This window comes from Rana temporaria, chromosome 4 (genome assembly GCF_905171775.1).
Source record: "Rana temporaria chromosome 4, aRanTem1.1, whole genome shotgun sequence".
Taxonomy (NCBI): domain Eukaryota; kingdom Metazoa; phylum Chordata; class Amphibia; order Anura; family Ranidae; genus Rana; species Rana temporaria.
Genome location: NC_053492.1, coordinates 337,008,482 through 337,034,764, shown reverse-complemented (window position 1 = coordinate 337,034,764; position 26,283 = coordinate 337,008,482). Strand labels below are relative to the sequence as shown.

The following is a 26,283-nucleotide window of genomic DNA, read 5'->3' as shown; positions in this document are numbered from 1 at the left end:
GTGTAATACACTACACGGATTAGCGGTAAATTTTATCCAGGCATGACATATTTAAGAACAGGAAGTGTTTATTCTCTCTTTATTTGCTGCTCTCCTTTGACTCGTGACTTGTGACGTATGAAAAAAATCTGTGAAATAATTGGAGCCTGTGATACAGGGATTAGTAAAGCGGACCATAGGATCTCACTCTCTTACTTTTTTGCTGAATGCTTATCGAGGGAGTCAGGTCCTTAGACCGCATGGAATAGAACAGTTGTGAACTTTTCAGGACTGTCCAGGACTGACCTACGGAGCAAACAGCGTAAAAAGTGCAGAAGTGCCGCTGTAACCTAGCGGATATAAACGCACTATTTAATTGACTGATATCTATATATAGGGGAAACCTTCCGTTACACGGTTGACCCTGTTAGCCATAGTAGTACTGCACAAAAATTCGGAAGTTGTGTAATGAACAGAGGGAAACGGGTTAATCTACTACAATAGGCCCAAATAGTCAAGAGGTAGAGGTGTATCCTTTTTATTCCTCAGTAGGATTGGCATACCCTGTATACCCGGTTCCCCTCTCTGTACCGAGTCCAAGACAGCCCCACGGCCCGACTACCAGAGAGAAAAAAAATACGCTCAAGGGCCTCCAGGCCTCTGAGTAGCCAGCAGAGTTGGGTCGTGACAAATCATCTTACTACCCTCAAACTGGGGAAGAGAATTAGACCCACAAATAAAAACAAGATGAACAGATCCACGAGAGGCGTAGCCTCAAAAGCACCCAAAAGCAACGCTGGGACCAGCTCAATACAGCAGTACATGACCCAAGAAGGAAACCCCAAAAGTTCAGGACTTGTAAAAAAAAATGAAAAAAAGAAGAACGAGACTAAAACGGGGGAAGGTAGCTCAGATTACTCTAAAGGTGAAACGACAATAGAAAGTGACTACGAGCATAGCAGATTAGAAGAGCTGGGCCAGGAAACACAACCGCCAACAAAGGCAGAGATGAATACTATGTTACTAAGGATGGAAAATGTGATAAAAACAGAAATCAACAGAGTAAGAACGGACCTAGGAGGGCTCCTGGACAGAGTGGAAGCGACAGAAAAAAAGAATAGAAGAACAAGACCATGAATTAAGCTGAGGAGCATTCTTGAGCATCACCACCAGAGAGGAGCCGATGGTGAAGGAGTGGAGGCAACCAATAGCGGCTCCTAGGCCAAGAACGGGCCAAGGGGAGGGATGGGATGGGGGGGCAGGGGTAGTAGGGAGGGTAATGGTGACCATCTCAATGATTCCACAAGAAATTTTTCAACCCCTTCAAAATACCTATAGATGACAGAAATTAAGTTTCTCTCGTATAATGTTAGAGGTCTGAACTCTCATATCAAGAGACACAAAGTTCTCAGTGAATTGACGCATCATAAGGCAGATGTTGTCTTCTTACAAGAGACCCACATAACATTGGAGTCTAACATAAAATTGTACTCCTCTAATTACCCCATATGGTTCTATGGAGACACAATATCATCGTGGCTAACGTCTATGCCCCCAATGTGAATCCGGTTAAATATGTGAGCAAAATCCTTAGAAAACTAAAAGATTTTGAGGCGGGGCATGTGGTGTTGATGGGGGACTTTAACTTTTGCATGAACCCGGTACTCGATAGTACGTCCCGGGCACAGGGGACTAATTGTGAGCAGCTAATAGAACTGAAAAAACGAATGTCACATAATCAAATGGTTGACGTATGGCGAATTCTACATCCTAAAATTCACGACTACACATTTTTCTCCCCTGTGCACGGGACGTACTCGAGGATAGATTACATCTTCATAGACCAGGGATAAGCAATTACGCGGACCTCCAGCTGTTGCAGAACTACAAGTCCCATGAGGCATAGCAAGTCTCTGACAGCAACAAGCATGACACCCAAAGGCAGAGGCATGATGGGATTTGTAGTTTTGGAACAGCTGGAGGTCCGCTAATTGCATATCCCTGTCATAGACCATAGACTCCTCGAGAGGGTAATTGAAACGGGAATTGAGGTTACGACGATCTCAGACCACGCGCCTATAACTATAAAAATTAGCACATCCATACAGAAAGTTAATCCACCGGAGTGGAGACTGGACGAAAGTCTATTGGGAGATGAGGATGTAGTTGGTAGAGTACAAAAGGAACTGGAATCTTATTTTCGGGAGAATGATACGAAGGGGATCTCTAGGGCCTCCCTCTGGGACGCCCACAAAGCCTATATAAGAGGGATTCTTATTGCGGAAGGGGCAAGGAAATTGAAAGAAAGAACTAGGAAAATAAAATCACTAATGGAAGAAATATATAAGCTGGAACAAGACCATAAAACACAGGGTCAAAAGAGAGAAATACTCCATGAACTGACTTTAAAAAGAGATGAATATAGAGCACTCTCCGAGCAAGAAACTAAGAAATCAATAAATAGTATGGTGAGAGAAAGATATGTATGGGGGAATAAACCCAGCAAGAATTTAGCCAGAATGGTACAAAAAAAGAAAACTAGAAATTTTATTGAAAAAATAAAAAAAAAGAACGGGGAACCTGTCAATGCGACAAGCGAAATAGCCAAAGTCTTCAGAAGTTATTATGAAGGCCTATACGCTGTACAACAAAAGTCTTGGGACCCTGGGGAGAAAGAGGCCAAAATAAGGGAAGTACTACAGAAAGCTAACTTGCCAAAGATAGATGATCAGGAAACTGCAAAAATGGACAAACCCATAACAGAGGAGGAAATTAGTTGCGCCCTAAAAAACTCCGTCAAGGGGAAAAGCCCAGGGCCTGACGGCTTTACGACCTTATACTTACAAAAGTTTAGCGCCATCCTGGTACCTAGACTATGCCACTATTTTAACGGGTTGGGGGTAGACTACGAGATGAGCAGGGATGCATTAGCAGCAACCATTACAGTTATAAAAAAAGAGGGAAAGGATAACACGCTCTGCTCAGGCTTCAGGCCTATTTCATTACTGAACGCAGACACAAAATTGTATGCTAAGATCCTGGCCGAACGCATGAAGGGGATAATGACAGCCATGGTCCATCCAGACCAGGTTGGCTTTATACCTGGCAGGGAGGGCAAGGACAATGGGGTCAGGGCACTCCTTTTCCTCCGGAAAATTAAAGAAAAAGGGACCCCCGGTCTATTCCTGTCAGTTGACGCCGAAAAAGCGTTTGACAGGGTAGACTGGGGGTTCATGATGCAAACATTAGAAATTATAGGAATTGGCCCGAGGATGATTGAGTAGATTAAAACACTGTATTTCCACCCCCGTGCAAGGATCAAAATTAATGGGACCTTATCCACACCCTTCGAGATGAGGAACGGGACCAGGCAGGGGTGCCCCCTGTCCCCTCCCCTATTTGTTCTTTCGCTGGAACCCCTTCTTGCAATGGTGGGGAACAATCCTGACATTAGTGGAGTAAAAGTAGGAGAGGAGGAGCACAAATTGTACGCTTTTGCCGACGACATCTTATTTTTTATAAGTAGCCCAAGAACTACACTTCCTAATCTAATGGTAAATTTAAAACAGTATGGTGAGGTCTCTAATTTTAAAATGAACTTATCCAAGACGAAGATCTTGAATGTTAATATTCACAAGGAGGAAGAACGACATCTTCAAAAGGAGTTCAACTTCTCTTGGCAGAAAGAGATAAATTACTTGGATATAAAATTAGCAAACTCCCTAAAGAAAATGTACAGAATAAACTTTATCCCCCTGTTAGATGAAATTAAAAGAGAAATCAAAAATATATATAACAGACCAATTTCGTGGTTTGGAAGGATAAATGTTGTAAAAATGGTCTTAGTTCCTAAAATCTTATATAAATTCCAAATGGTCCCAGTAGCCTTGCCACAGTCTTACATTAAAATAATAAACTCTCTATTAATGAACTACATTTGGAAAAATAAAAAACATAGGATCTCCGCTCAAGTACTAAAACTGAATAAGAAAAGGGGTGGATTGGCTGTTCCGGACATCAAAAAATATTACTACGCGTCGGTCCTCTCACGGGTTATAGAGTGGGCTAAAGAGACTCATGATAAAAGATGGATTAAAATCGAATGCGCACTAGCAAGGGAACAATTAGGGAGATTAATTTGGAACCCACCACAATATAGAACCTTATGCCGCGTACACACCATCACTTTATGTGATGAAAAAAAACGACACTTTCTGTGAAGTAAAAAATGACGTTTTTGAAACTTCAATTTTCAAAGACGAAGTTGCCTACACACCATCGTTTTCTCACAATGTTCTTGCAAAGTGAGGTTACGTTCCACCACGTTTTATCATTGAAGCTCGCTTCATAAGTAGCTTCTGGGCATGCGTGGATGAAAAAACGTCTTAGAAAACGACGTTTTTTGCTACACACGGTCAATTTCTGTGAAGTAAAAAGTGCACTTTTGAAAAACGACACATAAAATTGAAGCATGCTTCAATTTTTTTGGGTCGTTTTTTGCAAGACATAAAACAACGTTTTCCCCCACACACAGTCAATTAAAGTGACGTTTTTAAAAACATCATTTTTTTTCATCACATAAAGTGATGGTGTGTACGCGGCATAACACACGTCCACACACACAATCACACTTAACGCACTACGGATTTGGGATAGACTACATAAACAATTAAAATCAAAATGTAACTCCCCACTCATAGATCTAAAAGATAATGAATATTTTGCACCAGGGACAAAAGGGGTGGGTGGAAATTGGATTAGAAATAGAACCCAGATAAAGGATCTAATTCCAAAGGGTAAAATTATGACACTTCACGAGATTAAATCCAAGGTATAATTCATGATGCTGGACGAATGGCGATATCTATAGCTATCACTATTTATTTAGCGCCTACCGCAACCTATGCGCCCACGGGAGGAGTACACAATGGTGGAACAACTTTGTTTAACTGAAAGCTCTAAGGGTAACATCTCTAAAATCTATAGATTTTTGCTGAAAGCGGATGAGCCGGAGACGCTAAAATATATTCAAATTGGGAAAGAGAACTAGAAGTCCCAAGGGGGAAAACGACAGTAGGAAGAATACTTAACCTGACCCATACCTCGGCAGTTGACGTAAGGACTGCCGAGATGAATTTTAAATGTATTACGGGTTGGTATGCTACCCCAGACAAAACTAGCAAATTCAGAGAAGGGCAGCCAGCAGAATGCTGGAGAGGTTGTGCTGCAAGGGGAACGATGGCCCACCTGTGGTGGGATTGTCCGAAAATAAAAAATTACTGGAAAAAAATCCTGACATTGATTAAAGGGTCACTAAAGGAATTTTTTTTTTTGCTGAAATGACTGTTTACAGGGCATAGAGACATAATAGTTAACTGATTCCTTTTAAAAATGATTAAAAATAGATAAAAAAACAATCATATAATGTGCCTGCAGTGTAGTTTAGTTTTTGCTGTTGTTTCCTGGTTCTCTGATGTACAGAGAGCCACTAGAGGGCAGTCAGCCAATAGAGAGCAGTGATACTTTGTCTAAAACTCCTCAGCACCAATCCAGTTTAGTTTTACTCACACCTCCTTGATTAGTGACCACCGTGAGAAATCTCCCAGTACTGTGGTCATCAGGAAACAGGCAACCAGGAAGTGTCCAGAACAGAGAGGATTTACAGCAACATGAATGCAAAAACGAACAATGAGGACATGAAACCAGGACTGCAGCAAGGTAAAGGAAGCTATTTAGCTAAAAAAAAAAATTCCTTTAGTGACCCTTTAAGGTTATAACTAAGAAAGAGATAGAAGAGGACCCATGGGTTGTTCTTTTTCATGGGGGAGAAGAGACCTTAAAAGAATATAAAAGATCCTTGACCCCCCATCTGCTTAAAGGGTCACTAAAGGAAAAAAATTTTTTTGCTGAAATGACTGCTTACAGGGTATAGAGACATAAAAGTTAACTGATTCCTTTTAAAAATGATTAAAAATAGATTAAATTCAATCATATAATGTGCCTCTAGTTTCACTTTCGGTTTTAAACTGGTTTCATGTTTCTGTGAAGTAGAGAGAGACACAGAACAGAAACAAACAAATCCAGGGCAGTGTTTTGTTTTTAAAATGAATCTGATTGGTTCTGAGGAGTTTTAGACACACAGCTTGGACCACAGTGAAAAGCTCCCATGAGATTTTTCATAAGGAGCCAGACAAGCAGGAAGTGTGGAGATCACAGCAGAATTACAGCTACTTCAAAGCAAAAACAAACAATGAGGACATGAAACCAGGACTACAGTAAGGTAAAGGAAGCTATTTAGCTAAAAAAAAAATTCCTTTAGTGATCCTTTAATGCAGCCAAGCGATTGATACCTAAGAAATGGAGGGAAGTGGAAGGCCCACAAGTTTGGGAGTGAATGGATTCCGTCAAGGACACATACAGAAGGGAGGAGCTGAAGTACGGGGTGGAGGAGGACAAGGCAGGTTCCAGGGGCAATTGGGCAATTTGGAAAGACTTTAAAAAAACTTGGAGCTTTGCGGAAAATCTGAGAGAACAATGAGGAAGATACAGCAGTAATCGGTCCAAATTTGCAAATGTGGAGTCATGAGATGGTGGGGTGGGGGGATGGCGGGACAGGCGGGGGGGTAACGCTGGCTTAACTTCCCTCATCTCCTTTGTTTTTTTTTATGTCTATATACTTTCTTTAAAAAAAAAAAGGGATAAGCATACAAAACGTATTCAAAAGTAATCATTCTTCCGCATATGATGCTAAACTTTTATGGAGACGATGGGGGTCCATCTTCCATGAGAAAGTCGCCAAGATTGTTAAGTCTGAGCGAAAAAAATAAAATAAAAAATAAAGTGAGTGATCCTAAACACACCTATCTAGTTGTGCGTATTTTCCGTAGCATTTTAGTGTTAGTTTTAGTATTATATGTGACATGTTTATTCTGTTTTTCAGACACTGCGCATTATGTGCTTTTAACCACCCAACCACCCAATATCTATATGGCGATTTTCATATCTTGCTACACATAGCCATTTAGTGATATCAGTAACAAAGGTTTTTTTTTTTAATGCAGAAAATATTTTCTTGTTTCATAGGTTTTGGGTTTGATGTATGGGCTTTACAGGCTTGCATGGGTTACATCTAGCTACTCGCATATATTTATATATATAGTATAGTGACCTAGGCCGATCCATCCACATGGTTGAGAGTTCTCACTGACACACGAGCAATGCTTCATGTGCACAGGTTTTGGCTGCATTTAATGGTCCCTTGGCTTTCGATCATACTTTATCTAATTCACTTCCCTGATCGGGCACTATAAATATGCAGATCGTAGTCCAAGCCCAAAGCATGTTTTGTTATAGAGTTATAGAGATATGTATATATATATATATATATATATATATATATATATATATATATATATATATATATATGACACATTTCCCTGTTTAACAGCGGTGTCCCTATGTATTTATATATATGTGTTTACATACATATTCATTTATTTTTCTACTTTTATATTTGTGTTTATATACTATATATATATATATATATATATATATATATATATATATATATATATACATATATATATTTTTCATATATTTATATCCATATTTACAAACATACTCATACTCATATATCAATATTTGTATCCCCAACGCTCTATGATTTGTGGCCATCATGCGCATTCTGATGAACTTCTTTATTTGGGCTATTTCTTGTGACCACACATCACAGCTCCCCGGAGAGATGGCCTACCAGGCCAGGGTTGCGCATGCCACGCGTTGTTCCTGGTTCCGGGACCATGTTGGCCCGGAGCAACTGAAGCTGTGATGGGGCCCCAGTGGTCAACTGGTGTGATACATTTGCCTATATGTCTCAGTTTACTGCTCCCTGCTAGCCATATGGGTTAGAGGTAGAAAGGAATTTCATGTGTGATTCATTCCTCTGACAGGTTATTGACGTGCTAATGTCCCCTCACTATTCTAAACGTTAATTGATCTATTGTGTTGTGTGAAGAAGATCTGTGTTTACCCTTAAAAGATGTGTATTGTATCATCAGGCTAAATGATTAGAGAAGTAGTATGTTAATTATTCTGATTGCTTCAGTGTAGTAATTAACTCCCCTGATGTCTTTATCTAAAGAAATGTGTCTGCATGGTCGGCTCCGACTTGTCTCCTATAATCTGTATGGGAAACCCCACTGTGTGAGGGGGGGGCGTTCCTAACAGGTTGTAACCACATATAAGCTGAGTTTTTGTGTCATTAAAGTGTCTTTTTCTAGCAGTAAGCTTGTCTCATGTGTGGCTTTCTGGGCGATTCCAGGGATATCCCTCCTCGTGGAATATTGGGGTGATTTTCGTTATGGGAAGAAGGGAACGTTGACGGGGATATCATACCGATACCGTCACAATTGGTTGGTAGCAGTGGGATTTTCCCTTCTATTCCCCTTCACACCCAGATTCCAAGCAGACACTGGAAGAACTACTGGAAGTTCGTGGAAGGATTGCTAGCAACGAAACCAAGCGGGTCATCATAGCAGAATCAATGGAGCTAGACCAGGAGGACGGGATTGCAGCAACGCTAGCAGTACAAGAGATGGAGACACCAGTGATTCAGGAGGAGGAATCGCCAGCCAACAAGCTAATGAGAGAGAAGCTAGCTTGGTTCGGCCCGAACCCAACGCCGGATGTGGTGCTGAAAGTGATGGACCTGTTAGTAAACGCAGAGCTACAGAAGGCTAAACAAATAAGAGACGCAGAACTACAGAAGGCTAAACAAATAAGAGACGCAGAACTACAGAAGGATAAACAAATTAGAGACGCAGAGCTACAGTTAAAACTGGCAGCAGTCCAACAAGCAGCCGCACATTCTCCAAACAGTGAGTACAGCACAGCAGACGCAAGGAAGATTCCGTTTAGCGCTTTTAAAGCTTTTGATGAAAAGGACTGTGAGATTGATAACTACCTGGCGGATTTTGAGCGACAATGTAACCTGCACCGAATAGCTAGAAGAGAGTGGGTTGCAATATTGTCAGGCAAACTGTCAGGCAAAGCTTCTGATGCTTTCCGGACCGTGCCAGATCAGGATATCCATAGCTACGCCAGGGTTAAAGAAGTGCTCCTAGCTCGTTATGCAGTAACCCCAGAGTCCCACCGACAGAAGTTCAGGGACTCACGCAAAACCACGAAAGACTCTTACGCGGAATGGGCATGCCAGTTGTCCCTGTCGGCCTCTAACTGGGTTAACAGCAGCCAGGCCACCACCGCAGAGGACATTTTGCAACTAATGCTCCTGGAGCAATTTTACAATCACATCCAGAAGGATGTCAAAGATTGGGTGAGAGATCGCAGGCCCATGACTCTACCAGAGGCCGCGAAGTTGGCGGATGAATATGCGGATACTCGCAAGACGAACCAGGTCACACCACGGGTACAACCTCCACGACCAACGGCGCCCTCACACCCACCAGCCGCTAGATACCAACCTCCTAACAGACCGATGACATCTAGCCCTCGCTATCCACGCCAGGAGGACAACGAACAACGCTGCTTCCGGTGCAAACAGCTGGGTCACTTCAAGCAGAATTGCCCCATGAACGACAACACCAGGTCAAATTGATCTCAACCTGGGTACCGCCCACCAGCAGCAGCCCATTGTGTAGACTCGGCTTGGGATCTCCAGGAGCTGGGTCAGGAAGAACCATTGGGCACCCCTTACGAAGCCCTCATGGTACAATCTGTTATTACGGACAACAGGGAACACCATTGTCAGCTGGTCATGGGCGACAGCCATGAGCCGGAGGGGCCCTGGAGGGAGCTGGGCAGAAAGAGGCACCGCCAGCTACCCCCCAAGAAGAAGAGGTCCTGGAAGCCGTATAACAAGCTGACCTGGGAGGAGAAGAAGTGACTGGAGGAGAGGGAGTCGCAGCGGGCATCCCAGATGCGGGCCAAGATGTTCACCAAGGGCCCACCGGTGGCCCCTTACACCACCACCCAGTTCCTGATGATGAAGGACCACGTGGAGAGCCTGCAGGACATGAGCAAGCAGGAGCTGATCCGTGAGTACATAGAGCTGGAGGAATGCATAAGCCGCATGGAGGAGGAGAACAACCACCTGAGGTCACAGCAGGCTGACCCCCCCAGGCTCCATGAACTGGAGATGGAGCTGGAGAAGCTCCAAGAGGAGAACCGGCGGCTGCGGAGGGAGCAGGGGGTGGCTGATCTTATGGGGCTCTGATTCCCCTCCCCCCCCGGACTCTGAGCACCAGTGCTACAGCATTTCAACAAATATAACTTTTTCTTTTTATGAATCTCCTGTGATTGTCACTTCAGAGCCATAACCTGCCCCTCCCATAGCGGGACACCTAGACGGCAGCGCACAGACCCATTCGCTGTCTTCACACTGACTTCTGGTGACTTTGCAGATCGCACAAAGACTTGGGGACTGACCGGTGTGTGATCTGACGACCCGGTGACATACCTGAGTCTGAAGCAGTTGCCAAGGGAGGTCAGTCATGCCAAACGGAGTTAACCTCGGACTAAAAGCTCTGAACCCGTCAACCCTACTGGACCAGGGAAGGTCCAACCGGGTTTGCCAGAGCAGGGAGCAAAAGGGGGGCCATTGTGATACATTTGCCTATATGTCTCAGTTTACTGCTCCCTGCTAGCCATATGGGTTAGAGGTAGAAAGGAATTTCATGTGTGATTCATTCCTCTGACAGGTTATTGACGTGCTAATGTCCCCTCACTATTCTAAACGTTAATTGATCTATTGTGTTGTGTGAAGAAGATCTGTGTTTACCCTTAAAAGATGTGTATTGTATCATCAGGCTAAATGATTAGAGAAGTAGTATGTTAATTATTCTGATTGCTTCAGTGTAGTAATTAACTCCCCTGATGTCTTTATCTAAAGAAATGTGTCTGCATGGTCGGCTCCGACTTGTCTCCTATAATCTGTATGGGAAACCCCACTGTGTGAGGGGGGGGCGTTCCTAACAGGTTGTAACCACATATAAGCTGAGTTTTTGTGTCATTAAAGTGTCTTTTTCTAGCAGTAAGCTTGTCTCATGTGTGGCTTTCTGGGCGATTCCAGGGATATCCCTCCTCGTGGAATATTGGGGTGATTTTCGTTATGGGAAGAAGGGAACGTTGACGGGGATATCATACCGATACCGTCACAACTGGGCCCCCAAATTCTGAGGAAAGATCCCAAGCGAGATAGCTGTTCGGTGGGGAGTCAGCCTGAGGAGAGCCAAGAGAGGCAGGCAATCCATTAGGGCCTCGACAATCCATCAGGGATCAAGGTAACCGGACACTGAAAGGTTGGATGTCAGCCACCTGTCAGTCAGTGACCCAATTGAGAACTACCTGAGGGAGATCCAGGCATGAATACTACTGAGGAGGACTTTCCTCCATGATCCATGTTCTAGGGAAGGGTCTGTGGCAGAGATTTGTTTTCCCTCAAGGTTCCGAGTGATACCCTGGCTGCCAGGTCAGTGTGAGAGGCCTGTCCAGGTACACTATACCCACTCCGGCTGGACTGCTTCCATACTGTTGAGCCTGAATCTGCTATTTCTCCTCCTCTTACATCTTTGCTGTCTACCTCAAGTTTTACTGTTTACCGTGTTAGGTAAACTAAAAGCACAAGAAAAGACACCTGCTGTTTGGACATTCCATTTGCTGAAGCTCTCATCATCTACACTAGACGCTCACAGAGGTAACACGCCATCCCAATCTATAACCAGCGGCTCTTTCGGGGGTGAGCGATACACACGGTTTATACGTTCACCCACACAGATTTTTGATAGAGATCCTTTTTGGATTCTCAATCTTTTTCACTCACTAGTTACACTCATACACACACACACACATATATATATATATATATATATATATATATATATATATATATATATACACTCATTGGGACATATGTATATATATATATATATATATATATATATATATATATATATATATATACTCATTGGGACATATGTCCCCTGAATATATTTATTTTCTTTTTCATTAATATTCATTTATGCTTGTTCTGTATTTACATATGTTTAAACATCTTCACTATTTTTATCACCATACACTATACAATCAGAGGGATTTTGTATCTGCAATCCTTTATACATGTATTGTTCATAGGTGTATTATATACATAGGGACTTCAGCATTATTTTTATTTTGGATTCACTTAATCTGCTTCTCATTCTCAGGACTATTTCTGGAATGAGAATAACTATATGTGTTTGGTGGTCTTTTTAAACTTAAATTACAATTTTATATAGGTGTGTTTTCTCTCTCAACCATGCAATCTGGATTTGTCTAGGTTCACACCAGATACTAATTGGTAACTTGCTAATTGGATTGTTGATTGGGTTCCCAGCTGCTATCCTTTTTGTCATGTGACCTATAGTTGTATATATATACTGGACATCCATTTTCTATGTTGTAAGCTATGAATAAGCACTAAAGTTTGGTGTGAAACGCGTCAGATTTTACCCTGTCTGCTGTGGCATGCTTTGTGTGTGTTTTTTTTGATTTTACAATAAAAGCAATTGATTTTTGGAGTGCGGTTGTCCAGAATGTTTTTCCTTCATTTTGCATTATGCACATCTTGTTTTAGGAAGGACAGATCTGATCTAATGGAATCTATCTGAGTGGTATAGGAAGCATGGCTGTGCTGAATAGCCTCCGTGATCTGTGTCAGCATAGGTTCTGAAGGGCCTGCATCAGCCTGGTCAGCGCTGGGGGAGAGAGGTGCCGTGTCTTCAGGCTGTGAGAGCAGCAGGGGGTCATCAGAGCTAGATGCAGGGGATTTTCGTGACTCACCCTTCCCCGATTTGTGTTGCATTGCCATGGATGAAGAGGAGGGCTTGCTGTGATCCCTTCCATGATGCTGTCCGGCGCCATTTTGTGGCGGCTCACATGGAGAGAGCAGTGGTGGGAATTTGGCGATATCTTCCAGCGCGGGCCGTATTTCACCATCCTAAGGCGTTCCTGGTAGTCTCAGGAGGTTGATAAGGCTGGCAGAGTTTTACAGGGGCGAACGGGTCAGCAGGATGAGGCTAGGATTGGAGCAGGACAGATGGAGCTCAGGGAAACTGTGTCCTCACATTCCAGTGGTCAGCCACACTCCCTGTCAGGTGGCAATCCAGAAGACGAGGGGGCCAGAGCTATTGCTGGCAATTGTCTGTCATGCGGCTACGGAAGCAGAGGAATGCTTCTATGGGGGCTGCAGATGGCAGTCGGACAGGTTGGGTAACTCCGGTGGCAGTATAGGGAGACAGCTGGGTGCAGAGGGGACAAGGATATCAGGGCTGCCTGTGGACACTGTAGCAGGGTGGAGAAACTGACGATGACCACTATATGTGTCTCCTCTGCTGGGACCAGGGCAGCCACTTGTGTCACGGATTACCATGTATGACTGCTACTGGGGGTCATGGCCTGGCCGGCTAGAGTGCTTTTGATCTCCAGGAGAGGCTTACCGGTCGCAGGGGAGTTACATGGAGAGTGCCGGGTGCAGCAAGATGGCCACCGTTTACTGGGCCGGGGGCCGGTATTCCTCCTGAAGGCTGTTGTGGAGGTAGCACAGGCAGTGGTTAACGGGTGGATGGGCTCCGGAGGCTGTGCAGAGGAACCACACTGTCCAGGCTGGTCTGGGAGGCCAAGATCAAGGGCCTGCACCGCGTGTAGCAAAATGGCCGCTGCTCCGGAGCCGCGGTCTTTCCCACAGGCGGCCCCAGGCACCGAGAAACAGGATGGTGCACTTAGCGGATGGATGCCAAGGATACTGCAGCAAGATGGTAGGAGCTCTGTAACAGCACGTCCTATTCAGACCCTGGTCAGGCCATGCCCCCGCTTTCCAGCTTTAATAAATAAACCCTATTGTGTACTTAAAAGTGGGGTATGCCTGTATGTGTTTTCCCATATACTGTAGATTAGTATCCTGCTGATGACTCTGACCAACCAGTGCAAATAATCATCACCCTCACATTATATCCATGACCAGTGTAATTTGGATAGCCCAATTACCCCCCAAACCATCAAACCCCCATTTGTTACCATTACCTTACTCCCCTTTCTAGATTAATGAGAGACACAAAATTGTTGGAGTAAAAAATGGCCACGACAGCCAATTTTTATTTTTAAACATAAATAATTTTTAAATAAAATAATTAAATCACACCAACTTTTTCCTTAACAATTTAATAAACAACTTTTAATAATAACCCAGCTTCTTGGTCTTTGACGGTAGCCCGGCTTAACCTTCCTTTCTTTAACCTTACACTGCGGAACTATTAACCATAACCAGCCCCCAGCCGACCCAGCTCGGAGACAAACCTTTTTCCACCGCAGTGCAACCATAACCGTATTCCAGCGGACACCGTTCCACTGGAATAATCCCCCATAAGTGTCCCATCCCACCGATGAGCCCACCACCATTTGCATCACATCTGTAACTGCCACCATCAAAGACCAACGAACACCGCCAACCACACTGCCACAGCTGTCATGACGAACTTAGCCCTCCGACCTGAAAGAAAAGAAAACACACAAGCGACACCAAGAAACTCACAACAAATAGGGAGGGTGGGTGGGAAAATCCTGCCTCCTTGGTCGTCCTTCCCGCACTTTCCTCCCGAGTCCACGCCTCCCCCTTTTATAATACCCCTCCCCTCTCTCCACACCATACCTTTTTCCTTTCCTCCAACCAGCTTCCTATCTTTTTTAACCCCTGCTTCTCCTACCTCCACCCAGTCATGCCCGGCCCTACGCTATTCTGCTTTGCTGTCTTTTTAACTCCGGGCCTCACTTGACCAGTGTAATTAGGATAGCCCAATTACCCCCCAAACCATCAATCCCCCATTTGTTACCATTACCTTACTCCCCTTTCTAGATTAACGAGAGACACAAAATTGTTGGAGTAAAAAATGGCCACGACAGCCAATTTTTATTTTTAAACATAAATAATTTTTAAATAAAATAATTAAATCACACCAACTTTTTCCTTAACAATTTAATAAACAACTTTTAATAATAACCCAGCTTCTTGGTCTTTGACGGTAGCCCGGCTTAACCTTCCTTTCTTTAACCTTACACTGCGGAACCATTAACCATAACTGGCCCCCAGCCGGAGTGCACCGCACTGCAACCATAACCGTATTCCAGCGGACACCGTTCCACTGGAATAATCCCCCATAAGGGTCCCATCCCACCGATGAGCCCACCACCATTTCCATCCCATCTGTAACTGCCACCATCAAAGACCAACGAACACCGCCACAGCCCGAAAGGGTAACACCTTACCCTTACGGGCCCCTCCACACCCGCAGGGCCCTCTGAATCCCCTCCTGCAAATGTAGGAACCACAACTCCATACCCACGTCAGATAGGTGAGTACCATCTCTGCAAAGGTATAGGCCCACGTTCTCCTCCAACTCCATGTGCCTCACCACTAACCCCCCATGTCTCGCCACAAACCTCCCAATCACCTTGTTGACCTTAATCCGCCCTTTATTCAGCCTCACCACAGACCTCGCCATGCGCCAGGTGGTCCGAGCAATTATGTCAGACCAAACCAGCAGCATCCCAGGATAAGCCACGTGAAAGTACACGCGTTAATACATCCGCCTTAACGGCCGTGATCAGATCCTCAATAGGCCTAATTCCTAGGTCATTCCCCCCTACATGGAGAATAAGTCACTGGCACAATCTGTTGAAATAAGAAGAGACAAACACACACAGACACAGACACAGCTTCTTGTGGAGTGCAGCTGGAGAATGAGAGAGAGAAGCTCTCTTCAACCATGCATTGCCTTTATAGTTCTCATGACATCACAGATACATACATTTTCATTGGTTCACATTAAGTACACACCCATCGATCCCTTCCAATCACCCATGGACCCACCCACTTACCCTCCCCTCCTGTGAGCACATGGCAAAAGTCTTTGTCCAAACCTAAATCATAGGGGTTTCCTAATGAAATCTACAAGGAGTCCTAATGAGATGGGTTGGAAAGAGGGCCTGTCTAGGAGCAGGGGGCAGGGAAAGGAAATCCATATATGGAAGAGGTCCTCTGGTTACAAGTCCACAAAATAGTCCTTTTAGATATCCATACGCGAGAAGCAAGAGTATTGCCTTATAAGGGTATAAGCAGTCCAACATCATGTAACAAGAATTCCTTTGGTGGGAGGTGGCAGAGAAGAAGAAAATGGAGTGGAGACAGTTTTGAAACACAGTAAACATATCTTATATAAAATCATCAAGGAAAATAGGTACTAATATGATTTCATTCATGCATATTTATACATATAAAAAGGTATATAAAAAAAGAATATATAAAAAATAATACTAAACATTATTAGTAGTTCTAATAAAAAATTAGCTCATCTTATCAAATAGGCATTATTACAGAAATCTATCACAATCCCCCCTAAAATGTCTATTTGAGAAGTAACGTCCCTACATTCTCTTTGCCCTTTCTCTTACTTGAGATTGTTGTAAGTGGTCTCAACAGGCAAGGACTGTAACAGAGGATATGGTCCCTCTTCTACTTCCTTCATTGAATCTCCTATTTCACCCAAATTTAAAAAAGTAGGAGTTACCTCTTCAGCTGCTTTCCCTAACAGCTTCTTTATACAGGGCAGAATACAATAAAACATCACCACAACCAATATAACCAAAAACAAAAATGCTATACCTATTTGAGTACAAATGCATTGCCACCCTTTCATCCATCCAAAATACTGGTCCCAGGGATCTGTCAGCCCTGAATTTCTTTTTAACTCTTTGGAGAGTTCCTCCAATTTCTTAATGGCCAATGTTACCTTGCCATTCGGACCTGTATTGTCCGGAATGTACGTACAACATGTACTTGTTCCAGGTAATATTTTACATACACCCCCCTTTTCAGCTAATATCATGTCTAGGGCCATACGGTTTTGGAAAGTCATCCGTGAAGTGGCCTCTAGTTGTTCAGCTATTCCCTGGAGTGCATCCCTGGTATAGTTAACAAACCTCTGGTGATTATAGTAAATATAATTAATCCAATCTACATGCTTATTTATGGTGATTATGGGAATCAGGGACTCAAAACCGGCAGCTACTTGATCTCTAGCTTTAAACTCATCCGGGACCCCCCTTGGAACCCCTATGGCATCTATATATACATGAGGGTCAAAACTACCTGCTGGGGCACTTCTACGCTCTCTATTGGAGTGCTCCCCTTGTGTTACTAGGTCCTCTACAGAAAAGATGTGCAAGGGCATTATGACTTTAGCAAGTGCACATTCCCCTGTCCATCTGTCAGTTAATTTAGTCCTAATCTTCATGTCACCACAGATCCAATACACATCTCCCAAGGATTGTATTTGATTTTGAACTAAATCTCCAGATACACTACTGTATGAAGCACAGTATCCCTCAGAGAATTACCTAAGAACCTCCCTGCTCCCTGGTATTTCCCATAACATGTATAATTACCGGGATATATAGTGATACCTTCCCCAGGCCTTGCTGTCTTCGTTATTATTGGGTATTCCTTTTTCCATGTTTCACACTGGGAGTGATCAGTAGTAGTGTTGGTAAACAGGCTCAGAAAACACTCCTCTTGAGTAGGAGGTATGTTTAATGGTACCGTTCCCAAATGGGGTTTAGCTCCACTACACACATAACAGTTGGATCTGTTATGCTTCCATGCACTATACATCATCCATTCGAGCCACAAGTTGACATCCGAGAAACCAGTCTCAGCTGCCATTGTGTCTTCGAATGTGGGATCTGCTATGGCCACTATATCTCCTAGGGTGCTTTTATGTACATGTACCTCAGGGGGATCGCTTGATGCTTGTAAGGCCTGCCATTCAGGTGAATTATACATGTCTTTAAGTTGGAACTGTATGATTGGTCCCTTCTCCCCTACATTGGGTATCCTCTTCTCTTCACTGTACCGTAACCCCATATTATATGTGCCTGCATCCGCAGGACTGGGATTCCTTATGGTTAGGGTGAGTTTTGTGCTATGTTCCACCTCACCAACGGACCATATACCTGTTTTTTTCAAGGTCAGTCTATCAAGTAATGGCTCCCCATATTTGTCTTCTTTATTCAGAGCATGCTGCGGTCTGTTTCCCCAGTCATCACCTGTATTCCAACCCACAGATCCCCAATTGTCACAATCCTCAGTTGCATCACATAGATGTATTTCTCCGTGGGCAACAAACAGCCGTCGGTACGTATTACACCAATCCCACGCAACTGGAGGATATACATCACAGTAATCAAATATAAAGGTAGCCACACGCGTGTCTGATGAATTATACCAGAATTGCACTATCCGTTCTGTTTTCCTAATAGCCACCTCCTGTGTATACACAATTGTCACTGTAAAAAGAAGGATATATAACTTCATTCTGATGCGGGTGGGTCACAATCCTCAGGAACTGGAGCCTTTTTGCAATGGGATGCGTGTATCCAAGTGTTCTTTCCGGCCAACTTTACTGAAGTAGCTGTTGTCAGCAACACTTGGAATGGACCATCATATCTTGGCTCTAGAGAATGTTTTCGGAGGAACTTCTTAACCATCACCCAATCACCAGGAAGTATGCTGTGAGTACCGGTATCTAAATCAGGATCTGGAATGGAAGAATATACTCGTGCATGGATATTAGTTAGTTCTTTGGCAAGAGCCGTTACATAATCTACCAAAGTATCAGACTGTAATTGCAACTGTTGCGGGTAATAACAACCTAACCTGGGAGCTGTACCAAACAAGATTTCAAAAGGGGACAAAGAATGCTTCCCTCTCGGGGAGTACCGTATTGGCAAACTTTCTGGCCAGGACAGACCTGTGTCTTTGGCCATTTTCAACATTCGGGTTTTAAGTGTCTGGTTCATTCTTTCCACCTTCCCACTACTCTGAGGATGATAAGGTGTGTGAAACGCTAACGTGGTACCTAGGGCCTTCCATATTTCTTTTGTAATGGTAGCAGTGAACGCAGGACCTTGATCACTTTCTATCACCTCGGGTACCCCATATCTTCAAACCACCTCCAAAAGTAACTTTTTAGCTGTCTGATTTGCAACTGGATAAGCCTCGGGCCATCCTGAGAACATGTCTACAACTACCAGGGCATACTCGAATCTACCACTCTTTGGCATTTGTATGTGGTTGATCTGTATCCTCTGGAAGGGGTAGAGTGGTCTAGCTGAATGTTTCCGGGGGGGGGGGGGGTTTCTCCAGCCTTCCAGGATTGCATGCTAGGCAGGTGTGGCAGGACTTGCAGTACTGGTTAGTTAAAGTAGTGATTCCTGGAGCTACATAATGTTTGTTTATGAGTGAGTTCATCAAAGTTTTTGAGAGATGGGTTGGCCCATGGGCCCACTGTACCACAGCTGGGTACAAAGCTCTGGGGAGACATGGGCGGGTTCCTACAGTCCAAAGGTCATTCATCCGTACTGCTCCCATCTTATTCCACGTAGTTTTCTCTTGGTCTGCAGCGTCTGTTTGAGTCTTTTTAAGCAGGTCTGTGTGTACCGCTTCTGGTTGTGGATGGTATATCCCCACAAAGTCTGTGGTTTGAGCCTCTAGAGGGGTCATGGCTGCTTGTTTTGCTGTTTCATCGGCAAGGTAGTTTCCTCTGGCTTCTGGTGTGGTTCTCTTTCCATGGGCTTTAACCTTGAGTATTGCTACTTGTTCAGGGAGTTGGAGTGCTGTCAGGAGTGCATCTATTGCCCTTCCATGCTTCACTGGGGTACCGGCTGTAGTCAAGAAGCCGCGAGTCTTCCATATAACTCCAAAGTCTTGGGCAACGCCCAGTGCGTACCGCAAATCAGTATAGATGTTTGCTGTTCATCCTTCTGCAATCTGGCAGGCTACTGTAAGGGCATAGAGCTCAGCCTCTTGAGCAGACATGGATGCTGGGAGCGAGGCGGCTTTCATAACTGTAGTCTCTGTGGTAACCGCATATCCTGTATGGTAATTGCTGAATGAATCTGCAAATCTGGAACCATCAACATACAAGGTGAGTTGAGGATCTGGGATCGGTGAATCCAGGACAGAGGGTAGATGGGTGATTTCCGCCTTCATGAGTTCAAAGCAATCATGTTCATATTCATGCAAGGTAGGAGCAGGTAAATCTGTGTTCTCTTCTTCCTGTTTGTCCAGAGACATATCGCGATTTCCCCCTTGGACAAGAGGAAGAAGGGTAGCGGAGTTCAGCTGCTGGCATCGAAGCAGTGTGACATTGTCAGGCAGGAGAAGAGAGCATTGCAACCGGAGGTGACGGGCAGAGGAAATATGCTTGGGCTGCACTTGATTCAAGATGGCAGAGATATCGTGAGGGGCAAGCAGCTGTAGGGGATAACCCAGAACAATATCTGAAGTTTTGTCCAATAGGGCCTGGGCAGCAAAAACAGCTTGGAGACAAGATGGGCCTCCTCTAGCAACAGAGTCCAGGCGGGCAGAATAGTAACCAATGGGGCGGTTACGAAGTCCATAACTTTGTGTCAGCACCCCTGAAGCGTGTCCCTGGGTCTCAGAAATAAACAAACGAAAGGGCTTTCCATAGTCAGGGAGCCTGAGTGCAGGAGCAGTGCTGATCGCCTGTTTCAAAAGGTAAAATTTAGTAAGGGCTTCTTCGGACAGCGCAAAGGGGACACATGGCAGGTTGTCATATAGTGGCTGCATGAGAAGGGAAGCCACAGGTATCCAGGCTCTGCAATAAGAGATCAGTCCCAAAAAAGCATGTAGGGCCTTAGCGCTACTGGGAGGCGAAAGAGCTTGGATGGCTTCAACGCGTTGTTGCGTAATGTGCTTCGCGCCATGAGATATGCAATGTCCCAGGAAAACAACACGGGGAGAGCACCACTGTAATTTCTCTTTCGAGGCCTTGCATCCTTGTTGAGCTAGGTACACCAGAAGGTTGACAGAAGATTGTTCCGCTGTTTCCTGAGAGGGGGCACAGACCAGCAAGTCATCCACATATTGGAGAACCAAAACCAGGTCCGGGTGGGGGTTAGGCCAGTTGGAGAGGATGAGGGACATGGCCTTGGTGAATTGGTCGGGTGAGTTCTGTGCGCCTTGCGGGAGAACACCCCAGGTATACTGTTTAGAAGCGTGCGTGAAGGCAAACAAGTACTGGCAGGAGGGGTCCAATGGGACACTAAAGAAGGCATTTGCTAAATCGATGACAGTGAAAATCTTTGCAGATGGGGGAACCCCTGACAGAAGAGTGTGCGGATTGGGGACAAGTGGTGTCTCCAAAACGGTGGCCTCGTTCACTGCTCTAAGATCCTGTACTAACCAAAACTTATCCGGGTGACCCTTGGGGGTCTTCTTTTTAATAGGAAACAATGGGGTATTGCAAGGGGAAGTACAGGGTATCAGGGCACCATTCCCAAACAAAACTTAAATTTGCTTAGAAATTGCCTGAGTCTGGACAGGTTTGAGGGGGTATTGTGCCCTTCTGGGAAGAACAGCTCCTGGTTTGAGAAGGACTACCACCGGGGGAACTGACAACCTACCTACATCCTCTGGGCCCGTGGACCAGAGGCAGGAAGGTATTTGATCAAGGAAATGGTCAGGGATAGCTTCTGGCGGGACCTGCAGGGACATCAGGATGGGGAGGGAACATAATGCTGACGTGTCACCCTCACTCAGGGCAGTGGACACGGAGATGGACCCGTCAGCATTATACAAAATGGAGGCCTGAAGCCTGGAAAGAACATCCGCCCCCAAGAGATTGAGGGGACAGGTGTTCAAAACCACAAATCTTGCCAACAATGCGGGGGTAGTACCCACCTGTAGAGGTCTCGTGAGAGGGCTGGACCGAGACTGATCGTCCACACCCACACAGGACACATCTATAGAGGATAAGTAGGAGGGGTCAGGGATTTCTGCCTCCCGAATTACACTACGACAAGCACCTGTGTCCACAATAAATTTGGTGGGGCGGCCCTCTATAGGAATCAGAATATTTGCTATAGGACCTGCCCCTGACCGGGTTGTGGCGGCCATTATCGGAAGGGAAGGGGAGGAGGCAGAAGACACAGGGTTGCCGTTTTCCTATTCGATGGGTTGAGGGCGCTCCCCTCGAGGAGGAGGAGGGAAACCCTGGCATTTGGGCGCTGGTCATACCTGTAGTCAGGGTATTGATCATACCTGGAGTCCGGGTACTGATCATACCTGGAGTCCTGGTACTGATCATTTCTACGGTCATACTGGTTCCGATCATACCCACGGTCATACTGGGGGGGGTTACGGCTAAACCGTCTGGGGGCCCTACAGTCCCTCTGGTAGTGACCCTGAACCCCACAGTTAAAGCAAGTAATCATAGGTCTCCGAGACAGGCTGGGAACCACAGCCAGTGGGGGGTCGGGAGCCACAGGTAGTGGTTGGGCGGGAGGTATAGGTAGTGGTTGGGCGGGAGCTACAGTCATTAGGGGTGTCACCTCTGGGAGTGATTGTTGTACTTCCAGACCTCTTTAAACAGGCAATAAGGCGTCTATACTCTGGATGGGCCACCATCAGTCCCTTCCGTATCGGTTCTTTCAAACCTGCGACGAAAGCAATTGACAGCATCTGACAATGAGCTTTGGTATGTATAGAAAATCCTAGATCAGTAAAGACCTGAGTGAGTCTCATGTAAAACTTGTCCACTGATTCCGTCTGGTCTTGTGTCACATCCTGAATGCTAGTGGCCTGATTTGCTAATTTACCCCTAGCCCAGTCCTGCAGCTGCTCACAAAACACAACTCCCGAGTTAGATGAGACGTCGCTGTCTAACCGGGCATTATTAAAACATTGCTCCATTAAGGGCCAGTATGCATCTCCTGCTTTAATTTCACACAAGCTAGCTAGATCCTTCCATGCCAATGAGTACGTCTTTTGGATCTGTGCAATTCTCCGAAAGAATGGCATCGGGTGTAATTCTGGGTCGGGGAGAGAAACTACTAGGGTGGATGCTTGCGAGGGGGAAAAGGAGGCATACCTGAGCGGCGTGTCAGGCAGCATACGGGCAGGCCCCGAGTTCCAGGTTATCTCGTCCTTCAGGCCCTGGGTTATACACCTCTCATCAGCACCTTCCCATACAGAACCTGCTGGGTCATAGGAAGGTAGGCTGGGGGGTGGGGGTGGTAGTGCTGCAGGAGGGAGCAGTGCCCTTGCAGGGGTAGACTGAACTGGCCCTGATACTGGAGCGTATTGAGCGGAGGCAGCGGATGGCTGATCCAGTGAGTCCGATACTGCAGGCATCACCGGGACAAAGGCCGGTGGGCAGTAGTAGCTGCCATCTACATTCAATACTGGATATAAGGGACAGATCGGTGTGGGTGGAGGGGGTTGCGAGACAGGAGGTGGGTCTGTTTGCAAGGGGGAGGACTTCTGGGGGAGTGGCTCCGTCTTATGACTGCATTCGTCGCAGAGCCCAGGGTGGTCAGGATGTGGGAATCCGGACCTCCCACATTCCCTACACGCCCAGTTGGAGCCACCCTCATAGCCCCTCCTTAGTCTGCAATTCCTGTTCCACCCAGCCATGAATAAGCACTAAGTCAGTGCGAAACGTCGGTTATCCTCCTGTTTCTGTTGCTGTGATCTGGTATGTTTTTGCTGTTCGTTTAAATAAAGACAACCTGTTTGGTTTGGAGTGCGGCCATCCATCCTTCATTTTACGCCAACGAAGCCAAGCTTCCGCTGCTGAAAACAAACTACTATTAGCCAACAAGCCCTTCTGTTCAATTAACAAGATTCTCCATTGTTCTGGCTGAAGCCTGCTACCACTACCAGAAAAATTGGCAAGCTTCATCAACTTTCTCCAGCCTTTTATGCCCTGCTGCCCCTCACGCTGAAGCACAAGGTCATAGGCTAGTGTACCCTCAGCTGGCCTAGTGAGCCGGGACCCATTCTCAACCCTTTCCCAGGAAATGCACTAGTAACAGACCAAAAATCCACGCACCCCAACAGAAACAATAGTTTAGCAAAAACAGGAGGAACGCGAGAGAGGAAAAGAGGGAAGTAACTAAGGTAAGGAAAAGAAAGGGAGGGATGGGGGGGAAAGAAGAAGGAGAAGAAGAATCAAAGAAAAAGCAAGATGGAGGACGAAGAAGAAGGGGAGGAGCTATCTAGAAAAGGCGGGAAAAAATCTAAAGCATAAAATCAATCAAAATAAAATGGAGCAGCGTAGGAAGAATTCATTAACCACTTGTCAACAAAGAATTTGGAAAAGGGATCAATGAAGTTCAAGGGGAAGAAGAGGAAAGGGTTGAAGAACGGAGAAAGAAAGAAGAAAGAAAGAGTTTGTTTCCAGCACAGAATTGAGAACCCAAACTAAAGAGCACACAAAGAAAGACACCATAAGTTACAACACACAGAAGGGAAGCACAAGCAATTATTGTCGAAGCAAAAAGAACATAGCAGCTATAGGCAGAATGTACCATTAGACACAATCAAAGCACTCCTTGCATCAGTACAACAGCATGTTACATAGAGGGAGAGGGAGTTAGAGGGGGCTTTGTAGCAATCAGCAAAGAAGGGTTAGTAAGGCAAGCTACAAAAGAAGAGAGAGAGAGAAAAAGAAAGAGAGAGAGAGAAAGAGAGAGAGAGAGAGAGAGAGAGAGGGGGGGAAGAAGAAGAACAACAACAATCAAAGAAAAAGCAAGATGAAGGACGAAGAAGAAGGGGAGGAGCTATCAGGAAGGGCGGGAAAAATTCAAAGACTGTAGTGAAGAAGAAGGGAGGAGCTATCAAGAAAGATGGAGGAGAGGAGAGGGGAGGAGCTATGAAGAAGGGCGGGAACAAAATTCAAAGACTGTAGTGAAGAAGAAGGGAGGAGCTATCAAGAAAGATGGAGGAGAGGAGAGGGGGGGGAGCTATGAAGAAGGGCGGGAAAAATTCAAAGACTGTAGTGAAGAAGAAGGGAGGAGCTATCAGGAAAGATGGAGGAGAGGAGAGGGGAGTTAAGTAAAAAGTAAAAACAAAGAAAGGAAGAAAGAGAGAAGAAAAAAAAAACTTCAAACTTCTGTAAATCAAAAACAAAAGTCAGCAACAACAGCAGTCGATATATATAACAAGAAAGCCAGATACATGTAGAGATATACAGAAATAAGTAATTGATTAACCATGTGTTCCTTCCAGACTGGTCTATTCAGTCAAACACATTGCTTTCCAGCATAAAACAAACATATGCTTATAGACAGAGGATCAATTACTTACCCCAGCATAAAAAAAGAATTAACTAAGGAATGGGAAGGACACAGAAATGAAAGAAACTTCCTTTCCAGACAACAAAGGGTTATGCTAGTTAGAAAGACCGAGAGTTAATTGCTATCCAGCTGTGACAAAGGGCATAGGGTAAGAGAAAAGCAGTTTAGGCACAAGTTAGAATATAACATAGACACAGATGCACAATTAGCAGAACAAGAAGCCACACATAACCCAGATATGTGTATGTGTGTTAAACTGCCTTTTGTGTGTATGTGAGAGATTCTAGCAGCCTGTCAGCAAATCTGCATGTCTCCCTTTTCCAAAGGAACAAACTCCTCTAACGTGCCCCCACCCTTTCTCACAAAGGAGAAGCAAAACCCAGCGAAATTTAAAACAAGGATAGATTGTGAATAGCTGACTCAATGTTTGAAACAAATAACACTACATACATACACATATAATCCCCAGCCCCCCCAAGGTAACCCCAATGTAGCAAATCCCATAAAGTTTAACCCCAATTTATCTAACAAAAAGAAGATTTGATATATTTACCACAAGCATAAATATAGCAAATACCATAAAGTTTTCTCGCAGCCAACTTCCTAAGAGGCTATATCCAAGACTAACCCAAGCCAGGATGCACCCCGATGCACCCTACTCAAACACCAGTCGGCTCACTCAGTCGACCGACGACTGAACTATCTCAGTCGGTCGATTCCACACACCCCTTACAGAACAAAGAACCACACGACCGGACAGACAATACACAAGATAACAACAAAAATAGCAGCAAACCAGTGCAAGCCTGACGGGTTCGCTTTTTGTTTAAAAAAGGTTTTGGACAAGAATAAATACCGTCTTTGCAAAAGGCTAAGAATGTGCAGACAGACTGGATGAGGAATAAGAGGTCTATATTGACAGCAACACAAAGTGAGGAATAAAAAAACTTCACTCACCGTGCTTTGGGGGTCATGACTTCCCAGTCAATGTTAGACGATTTCTCAATCCTCAGGCAACTTCTTGTGGGTCAGCACTTCCCTCTAAGTCCAAAAAACGCACGTTGGGACGCCAAAATGATGTAGACTGATTCCTGT

At 44.9% G+C, this 26,283-nt stretch overlaps 2 protein-coding genes across 2 annotated transcripts in view; one reads left to right on the top strand and one right to left on the bottom strand.

Annotated features, from left to right (window-relative positions):
* The window catches only part of TMEM178A (transmembrane protein 178A), a 464,669-nt gene that overhangs the window by 334,653 nt on the left and 103,733 nt on the right, over positions 1 to 26,283 (top strand). The gene's annotated exons all lie outside the window — the stretch shown is intronic.
* LOC120937484 lies at positions 16,779 to 26,248 on the bottom strand. Its single transcript, XM_040350747.1, has 2 exons — positions 26,146 to 26,248; positions 16,779 to 18,623 (listed from the first exon to the last, which is right to left on the bottom strand). The coding sequence occupies exon 2, from the start codon at positions 18,398 to 18,400 to the stop codon at positions 17,372 to 17,374; it is 1,029 nt and encodes a 342-aa protein (XP_040206681.1). The 5' UTR covers positions 18,401 to 18,623; positions 26,146 to 26,248; the 3' UTR covers positions 16,779 to 17,371.

Bases quoted from the DNA above. Each gene is read 5' to 3' on its own strand.
- LOC120937484 (XM_040350747.1), bottom strand. From the start codon at position 18,400: ATGAAGTTATATATCCTTCTTTTTACAGTGACAATTGTGTATACACAG.